This window comes from Daucus carota, chromosome 3 (genome assembly GCF_001625215.2).
Source record: "Daucus carota subsp. sativus chromosome 3, DH1 v3.0, whole genome shotgun sequence".
NCBI classification, from domain to species: Eukaryota; Viridiplantae; Streptophyta; class Magnoliopsida; order Apiales; family Apiaceae; genus Daucus; species Daucus carota.
This window is the reverse complement of record NC_030383.2, coordinates 35,050,969-35,061,449: the sequence shown is the minus strand read 5'-3', so window position 1 is coordinate 35,061,449 and position 10,481 is coordinate 35,050,969. Positions and strand designations below refer to the sequence as shown.

The following is a 10,481-nucleotide window of genomic DNA, read 5'->3' as shown; positions in this document are numbered from 1 at the left end:
AGTTGAATGTACGATAATTCAACCTTTCACTTGAACAAAAAATTTGATTTTAATTCACAAAACACACTCACAAATCTTGCTTTAATTTTACCAATCTATCCTCAGTTAAAGTCAATCAACAACATCAAATAATATAAATATATAGGTGGTGTTTGGCAACCGCTTAAAAGCCGATTTCTAGCTTATAAGCCAACTTCTACTTTTTGCGGAGTGTTTGTGTAAAGAAGTTAGAAGCACTTCTGGTGACTTATAAGCTGAGAAGTTGGAAGTTAGAAATGCTAGCTTTTTTTCTTGACTTATTTTTTTTTCGAAATTTAACTTCACAACAATGTGTAGGATCATTGTAAAAGATAGTTTATGATATTTTATTATTATTTTAGCAATTTTTATACCTAATAAGTCATGAATTTTAATGAATTTATCCAAACACTTAAATAGCTTATAAGTCCAAACCAACTTATCACTTATAATCCACTTCTTTACTTTAAGCAATAAGTCACTTCTTTTAAGCCCAGCCAAACGGCCCCACAGTCATATCTGAGGCACGTAAATTCATCTGTCATCAGTAGACGTCAATCAACAAACATTGAAATCACATAAATATAGACGGATAAATCTATACTTAGTATACATTGGGGGACGGGGGCGTGACACGGACTTTAATGCTTCAATATAATATAGTTCTGTAAATTATTTTTAAGATTTTCTTTTTTGTATAAAAGTATAACATTTATATTTTTATACAAAAAAAGAAAATCTTAAAAATAAGTTGTAGAACTATAAAAGTTTTATAAGAGCCTTAAAAAGCGTGTCGAGCAGTGAAAAAGAAATGTATACAATTGACTGGGACAGAGGGAGTATCTAAGTTGATATTTAAAAAGTTTAAAAATCTATATATGATCGTAATATATATGCAACATGCTCAAAGATGAGTTCATAAACAACCGCTCAACTTGCAAATTGCAATATAAAATACTACATGCAATCATATACTGTATGAGAAGATAACAAAGTAAAGTTCATTGTCATTCTCACACATGTAAAAGGTGTTGAACTTGGACCCTTTCCTCATTCTCATCCTATAGCTTTCCTTGTTGCTTCTCACTTTACCAGTCAACTTTCCTCCGTTTCACTCAAACTAACGCGTACCCACCTTCCTCTTTATCCACACACCTCTTGCAACATCTATATCTATATTCATCCCCCCTGTTTCCTAGCATGATCTATTTTTATTATTCTACACTTCCGCAAACACCTTATATATATTCACATTTCAACTCACCACCTTTGTCAATATAACAAAACATACTCGCTGTATCCCGCTTGTAAGTCGGCGTATCTAGCTCGAAAGTAATTTACCATACTGGTTTAAAGATTGAATTATGTCGGAATCTAAAGCGAAGGAGATCATGATAAGGCAAGTTTGGGCGTCCAATCTCGATTCGGAGTTCGAAATAATCGGAGAATTTATTGATCAGTATTCTTATATATCGATGGACACTGAGTTTCCAGGTGTTGTTTTCCGGCCAGATGTGGGGCGTGAAGGACACGCGCCGCAAAATGCTCTGCGCAGGACCTCGGATCAGTACAAGCTGTTGAAATCAAACGTGGATGCTTTGAATCTGATTCAGGTTGGGCTGACTCTCTCCGACGCCGACGGGAATTTACCGGAAATTGTCGCCGGCGGTCAGAAATGTATCTGGGAGTTCAATTTCAGGGATTTTGACGTAGCGCGTGACTCACACGCTCCGGACTCGATCGAGTTGTTAAGGAGGCAAGGGATTGATTTTGATAGGAATCGAGTTGATGGGATTGACTCGGCGAGATTCGCGGAGTTGATGATGTCATCAGGACTCGTGTGTAATGACTCAGTGAGTTGGGTCACGTTTCACAGCGCGTACGATTTCGGGTACTTGGTGAAGATCCTCACGCGCCGGGAATTGCCTGGGGGTATAAAGGGGTTTTTGAAAGTTACCAGGGTGTTTTTCGGAAACAACATATATGATGTGAAATACATGATGAAGTTCTGCAAGAGTTTGTACGGGGGTTTGGACCGGGTTGCTAGTATGTTGGATGTGAACCGGGCTGTTGGGAAGTGCCATCAGGCCGGTTCAGATAGTTTGCTGACGTGGCATGCGTTTCAGAAGATGAGGGATGTTTACTTTGTAAATGATGGGCCGGAGAAACATGCCGGTGTGTTGTATGGTTTAGAGGTTTATTAGTGAATTTGATTTGTTATTAATGATATTTTATTAATTTTTCAAGCTAACAATATTGTTAATCGAACTAAAATTATGAAACTGGGGTGATTTACAAGTTTGATCTGATTCAGTTTAGGGGGTGTATTGGAGGGTTAAATATCAAACAACTCACTAAACTGACTTTATGTATCAAATAATTCACCTATCTCAAAATGAACTCATTTAACTTGTTAATTACACATTAAGGTTTCCGTCGTTGTTACTTAAAAGAGCATTTTAATCTGTTGCGTGGGCGTCATATCATGTTGCTCACCAGAGAGCAACGAAACAAATTGAAAGGATTTATAAACCTGCTCATGATGCTCTTAAAATGTTTAATCCAAGTTGCTGAAGTAAGGCTTATTTTCAAACAACATCACAAGCTGACAATGTAGAAAGTAATTTGTCGGAATGTTTCAATGCTTGGATATTTGACCAAAGGTGAACTTATTCTTTTTTGTTTTATAGTCTAATTTAATAGAATTATATTAGAATGTATAAATGGTCAAATGACTAAGTAGTTATATTTTAATATTGATCTAACCAAGTTTATAAATAATTATGCAGGTACCGACCATTGTTAACAATGTTACAGGAGATCCATTTTAAATTAATATGTAGAATGAAAGAAAAAAAAAGGAAGAAATGCAGAGCAGAGATTGGAAGATATGTCCACAAATCAAAAACAAAACTTGATACTACTGTAAGTGCTTCAAGAAACTAGCACGCAACATGGGATGGTCAGAATAAATTTGTTGTAAGTATAACTCATATAATTTTTATTATTACATGAGATCTGATTGTTATTAATACACACAACCATGTGTAATATTAGGTTAAACATGGAACAACAAAAGCGGTAACTGGAGAGAGAAGCTATGTTGTTGCTGCGATCATGATCGAAGAATGCAGCCTCTCCACTTTGTATCGCATTATTATACTTGAGAAAAGTATCTTCAAACATATGAACTAACATTGGAGGCTCCTAGAGGCGAAGACTATTGGAAAGTTCAAGAATTTGAAACAATCCTCCCACCAGATGTGCCCGCAAAGTTGCGTGGAAGACAAAAAAACTTAGAAGAAAAGAGTCATGGGAAGAAAATAACAGAGGGAGCCAAGCTGCAAGCAACTCATCACAACTTCCAACAATGCAAAGACTCCCTAGTCAAAGAAAGATGCCCTGCAGCATATGTAAGAACCCGATTCATAAGAGACCTAAGTGTCCAACGAGACCCGTCAATGAGAATAAATTTGAACTAAATCATGGGTCTGAGAATTTCACGGTTGAAAATGCAACAAATGATGGAGGAGCAACCGTTAGACAGAAACTCCCAGTAAGGAGGAATGAACGGCAATGAATGATGTAGCTAAATTTTTATTCTGAGTGAATATATAACTTGAAACTTCTTATTATTACTAGTAAGGATTTTAAAAGTTTTAATAAACTTTTTAATTATATGATATGCACCAGTAGCATGCTTTTTAGTTGAGTCTACTATTGTTTTTTGAACAAATAATTCTGTACCAGTAATCTGCTGGTTGTTAAGTAAATGGTATAGGTGAAGGGGAACACAAGATTTTTTCGTTTATCCTGCACATAAATGAAGTCTGGCATCCGCAAGTTCAACGCATAAGTGAACTATTCGCCATGAGTTTCGTAAGTTGATTTAATCAATTACCTTAGTATTTATTTATTGTTATAGTTCACGATGCAGACTTGATATTGATGGCTTGAGCAATACAAAAAATTCATTTTTCTATATTAGGAGATGTGAGTTATTAATTTTAAATGTAAATGAAAATATTACTATATTTAATAAATATGAGTATAGAATAACAACTGAACAAGTTTTTGTTTAGGATATGTGCATATGTATATATATATATATATATATATATATATATATATATATATATATATATATATATATCTATACTATACTATTAAAACCGAAACATTAAAAGTTTGGTCGGTCGGTACGCGGGCTTTTATATGGACTTTTATAATTAGCGGGCTTCAAACAAAATCGGTGGGTTTCAAACAAAATATAAACAAATCAAAACATAAAACAATACTATTAAAGCCGAAACATTAAAAGTTTGGTCGGTCGGTACGTGGGCCTTTATATGGACTTTTATAATTAGCGGGTTTCAAACAACATATAAACAAATCAAAACATAAAACAAATATAAGACCTATTTGACTATACCAAAACTAACGTCAAACCTTAAAAAATATATTATATTATTAAAACCGAAACATTAAAAAATTTGGTCGGTCGGTACACGGGCTTCTTATACGAACTTTTATAATTAGCGGGTTTCAAACAAAATTAGTGGGTTTCAAACAAAATATAAACAAATCGAAACACAAAACAAATATTTGATCAAAACATAAACAAATATAAGACGACTATATCAAAAACTAAAGTCAAACCTTAAAGAATATATACGCATCTATACTATATTATTAAAGCCGAAACATTGAAAGTTTGGTCAGCCGGTTCTTGGGTCAAAATACGGGCCTATTTACATACCGATTATTCTTTTTAACTAAAATATGTTCTTTTTTTTATATTTTCTAACTAAAAAAACTCCATTATTTAAAATAATATCGACAAACAAAGTAATTATCTTTTTAACTAAAACACATCATCTTTTTTATATATTCTAACCAAACACACGGATCTTCTAAAATTAACACGGCATACATATATATATAAATATAATATTATTATATATAATTATTAATAAATAATCTGTGATATTTTTCAACCAAAATACATGCATTAACATTATTTTTAAATACTCCAATGGACTCACTTTAAAAGTAATATTATAAATGTATAATATATACTATCATACTGTTAAATCTAATCTGATACATGAAAACTTCAGTTAGTCGGTCGGTTAGTCGAGTTCCGTGAGCCGGTTGGTATTAGACCCACGAACCTCCTTAATTTATAACATATTATAATATATATATGTTATTATCTATTAAAACAAAACATTTAGATTAATATGATGGATCGGTATTGTGACAGTCCAGGAATCCGGGGGTCTGGATTCTGACGTCACCACACAAAACCCTTTTTAAAACACTTGTGAAACCCTGTATTTTTATTAAAGATAATGAAAATCCACAAGAATTTAAAACTTGAAACATTTAATAAAAGATTTGTATGAGAACATAAATCAAATGATTTCAAAACCTGAATTTTAAATTTGAAAACCATCATAAAAGAACTTTTCAGAGAACATTTAAACTTTAATAGCTGATTCGAAAGAGAACATTTTAACCCCCAAAAACAACAGGATCGCTTCCAGGTTACAGTATTGAAATTAGAATCCACCACTAATACTACACAACATCCCTTACCAAATCAGATCATCTTCGATAAGAAGAATCACTGTCAACTTACTCCAGCCATGACTTACATCTGAAACTTCATAGCATAACTCTAGCTAGCACCAACCTTATCAACTTTCCTGAATACTCCTCGACCACTGGATCCTCAACTCTGTCTCCTCGCCTAGCATTAGCCTTATCCACAATCTCAATCAATCATCTTATCTTTCAGCCTTTCTGAAATGGTTAGAAAGGAATAGCAAGGGTGAGCAACAATGCTCAGCAAGTAATAATAAACAATGATAGTTCTGAAATGATATAACAGAAGTTCACGAGTTCAAGATATAAGAGAATTCAACCTGAGTTCATGAGTTCATGGTATTGTATAGAATGATTTACAATACCTTGCATCATTTAAACTGAGAAATTCAATCTTTCCAAAGAATTATTGAATTGGACTATTACATTTTAATTAAAACCAAGGTTAGGCAGCTGATCAGTTCCGCACTAACCCCGAGCAGGCCCCGCCATGCTCTATCACTGGATCCAAGGCACTCATTGGCCTAACATGACCACGAATCTGGTCCACAGGTTTATATAAAAACAATAATCCAATTCTATAATTCAATAACAGGTCAACGTATAACAACAGAACATAACCACAATCAATATCCATGATAAAATAATTCCAAATCAAACATTTGATAATCAACTTTTCATAAACCAGAGTCCATCCTTCCATAAATCATAATCCAGGAAATCCTTAACTATTCAGTATCCTCCATTATCGGCTAAGCAACTGAATTTAGCCTGCTAAACCAGCATGACAATGGCGGGTTGAATAATCAAGAAGATCCCAAGTCATTCTAGGTTCTAATCATCACTGAGCAACACATGCTTCAATGACAATCTGAACTTCGAATTAATTTGTAAAACTGGAATTATCTGAATTTTTGAGGATTAGAAAAGGATGGATAAAAATATTTGCACTTGCCAAATATGAAAAAGAGAGGAACGAATATTTGCAACACATACGAGAATAATGGATCAGAATAATCGCAAGATATCCAAAAGAAGGGTATAGGATACTTGCCTTAAATCTGACTCCCGTCTCACAGCTCATTCTCAACTTTCCACTTTCACAATATATGCATCTTATAATCTCTAGACCATCTCTAGCTATACTCTATTCGCCACAGCACTTCGCTTACTCGACTCATTCTTTATTCGCTTTGGAACACCACTTGTCCTTCTGAACGTCTTCGGTCATCCACGTCTCGTCCAATCCTTAACGAGAATAAGATAATAATATAATCACTAATCAATCGATCGTATATACATATCACGCATATCGATACCCACTTATATACCCCTTTAAACTTATCACATATCACTTAACACGTAATCATGCTTTGACTCTACCATATAGTCAAGTCATATTCCACATAACATATCACAAATCAGTTATCATATAAGTCCTATCGAAAATTTGACAGCATCTCGTCTATTTATTAGACTATCCACATGTTATCCTATCTCCATCAACAATCAACCAACCAAATCCAATCACCATAATCCATATGTTCTTATCCAATATTAATCAAATCATGACACTATGTCATATAAGTCATTTATCACATATATAATATCAGGAATAGACATATATATCACGTACTCATCAATTAATAGCAATCAAATAACATATAATCACATTGTGCACATTAATCAACAATTATTCACATTCTCGACTCCATCATATTATTATGTCATATCAAACTAGACTTTATAAGCTTTCATCTCTCTTCCGTTTCACTCGATTCCGACTTACGGATCAAAAGATATGTTTAAAACCGTTTTCTCACTATTATATCGACACATAAGACATCCAACCAATAGCAGACAACACATTACACATTAAGTCTCCCATCCCAATTGATGTCAAATCACTTCCTGGGTTTAAAATGATTTTTCGGGAATTTTCTGGAATTTTTAAACATTTTTCGGAATTAAAATCGATAAAAGAATCACTTTTCGAATAAATAATCAAATCCCAAATACTTGAAATTGGACTTGAAATCATTCATAAACAATTATCGAGCCTTGAAAATAATTTGTAAAAATATTTTAAAGCTCGAAACTATTTTTCGGAATTTTTAAATCAAAAAGGATTAATTAAATCCAATTAATTAATCAATTAAAATCAATTAATAATTAATTAAAATAATTAATCAATTAATATTTAAATTAATTGACTAATTAAAATAATTAATTACTAATTAAAATTAATTAACAAATCAAATTAGATTTATTTTTGAATAAACAAATATTTAAAAACAATTTTTGAAATTTAAAATAATTAAATAAAACAATTTTTGAAAATTAAATTCAAAAGGTTTAAAGTGTAAACTTTTAAAACTTTGTCGCAGGGTTTAAACTGCAACATTTCAAAAGTTCAGGGGGCTCTTTGTCAGAAATGAAACCTCGGTACAAAAACTTCATCATTTTTAAAAGTTGGGGTACCAAACTGCACTTTTGCAGCGGTACCCCCCCCACAGTCGCCGGAAAACGCCGGAATCGGCGTTTCAATGCTCCTTTCCCCACCAGAAACTGCAGAACTCAAATACGGACCACCAGAAACATGCATATCGCGTCAACACCACTCAACTCAGCGTGTTTTGGCCGGAAAAAGGAAGAACAATCCCGCCGGCGGCGGGACTGTTTCTCAGATTCCGGCGGCTCAAAACCGCGTCGTTCACCACTTCCGATTACACCTACACGACCCCTTTCACATGCTAAACACAGGGGTGACAACCAAATACACCCAGATTAAGCCAAAATGAAACCCCTGTTTTTCAATTAAAAACATTCAAACGAACTCAAGAACACTTTCCGAGAATTAAACACAGATTTCTATATGTTTCCGAACTCCAAATTCAACGTATAATATACCAAAATGACGAGGAAAACATGCTCTACAACATGGAATCATCAAAACAATCAAACAAACACGTTTGCAAAAATTCACTATTTAAATCATATTAATTCGAAATTTAAAGCTTCAATTACTCCCTACCTGTGAATCTCAGGTTGTTTTTGATTGCAGATATAGATTCTACTCTTCGATATCTTCGATTTGACTATTCGCACGCTTGATTCTGACTCCAATAACGCCTTCAAATCCACGTTTGATTATGAAGAACACGAAGAACGCCGCTCGGTTTCTCTCGGTATTCGTGCAGAGAAACTGGTGAAATGATTTTACGGGTGAAAATAAGCTCTAGAAAGGTATATTTATATTTACAAAGAATTGGTACCCCTTTGGATCGTTTATGACATGAAAATACGTATTTAATAGCTTTATATTAAGAAAGTGGGGTCCAATCGGTACTAGTTTTCAAGATAATCATCAAAACGGGGCTTTTTAACTCAATTATTGGTCTGCGGGTCCCACTGCAATTATTACATGATAAGGATGAAGAAAATATCTCGGTTCACGTTTATCGAGACAAACTGGATAATTATCAACAATTCAAATACCCGCAAAACTCCGCCGGACCGACTCCGGGAAAAACCGTACTCCGGATCGAAAAAGTCAAAACACGAAAAGTGTCCGGAATATTCAAATTAGGCTAAAGGTCAGTTTTGTTGAAACTTCCGGGAAGAAAATTTACTACCTCGTTACGAGTGGACGGTTTTACGGAAGTCAAATAATTAATCAATAAATATAAATATACGCAATTAAATCCGTAAATCGATTATAAAATCATCTAACATTCCATAAATCGATATGAAAATATCCAAATAAACTATATTTTCTCCTGAGCATATAGAAATTGAAATCTCTCAGATACGAACACATATGAGCAGTCAGCTCAATAAACTGGATAACACAAAATTCACAAAAATTCATATATTAATCATATAATATTAATAATTAATCATAACTAATTAACAAACAAATTCACCACTACCACTTCATCACATAACACATATACTCACATAATATTCATACAGAATTTTTATATGAAAATCCATTTTGAAATTACAATTATTTATCAATAACACAATAACCCGGGGTTTAAATATAAAACCTTGAAAACTCATTAAACTGGAATAAAATATTAAATCTTATTCCTTTCTTTTTAAGAAAATCATTTATAATATTAATAAAAATATTTTTAAAATCCGGGTCATTACAATCTACCCTCCTTATAGGGATTCCGTCCTCGGAATCAGAGAAAGAAGGAGGACGCATAATCTGTAAAATCCATATTAATCCACATAACAAGTATAATCACATACACACTATTCACATAATCAGATCACTATTCCATTAAAGCCAACAATTATATTTAGACAAATAGATTTATAATAATCAAATCTAAATTTAATAATACGGGATATTACATTCTACCCCCCTTATAAGGATTCCGTCCTCGGAATCCTCCGAAGAAACTAAAACATATCATTTGTAAAATCATTGTACACGTTTCATAACATCACATGCTCATCCGCCCTTAATCAACCTTGGCATACCTTCAATTTTAAAGAAATAGGAATATCAACACTTTCACAATTGCAGAATTCATTTCTCAAGAATCAATTTTTGAGAATTTTGGAGGAACAAGCTGTTTTCAAAATAGGTCACATTGGAATACAAGAGTGACTGGGAGATCAATACGATCAAATGAACTTCATGTTGCGTGTCCATATTAGACACTACTAAAGGTTTTTAACCTTCTTGTAATCACAACACACACAAGTGATGGCGTCCCATCCAACTCCTATCACACAGACAGGTATACCTTGTGTCCCCTATACATAGGGTTGTTCATCCCAATCAGATGGAAAGAATCCAAGAAATCTCAAGGAGCATCAAGGAATGTTAAGGA

General features: G+C 33.4%; 1 protein-coding gene and 1 long non-coding RNA gene across 2 annotated transcripts; one reads left to right on the top strand and one right to left on the bottom strand.

Moving 5' to 3' along the window:
* Window positions 1-1,135: 1,135 nt before the first annotated feature.
* Window positions 1,136-2,261, top strand: LOC108210740 (probable CCR4-associated factor 1 homolog 9). Its single transcript, XM_017382131.2, has one exon. The coding sequence runs from the start codon at window positions 1,383-1,385 to the stop codon at window positions 2,220-2,222; it is 840 nt and encodes a 279-aa protein (XP_017237620.1). The 5' UTR covers window positions 1,136-1,382; the 3' UTR covers window positions 2,223-2,261.
* Window positions 2,262-5,478: 3,217 nt separating this feature from the next.
* LOC135151089 (uncharacterized) lies at window positions 5,479-10,019 on the bottom strand. The gene is made up of 2 exons (XR_010289569.1): window positions 8,663-10,019; window positions 5,479-6,876 (listed from the first exon to the last, which is right to left on the bottom strand). It is a non-coding gene; the product is annotated as an uncharacterized LOC135151089 (long non-coding RNA).
* Between the last annotated feature and the right edge of the window lie 462 nt (window positions 10,020-10,481).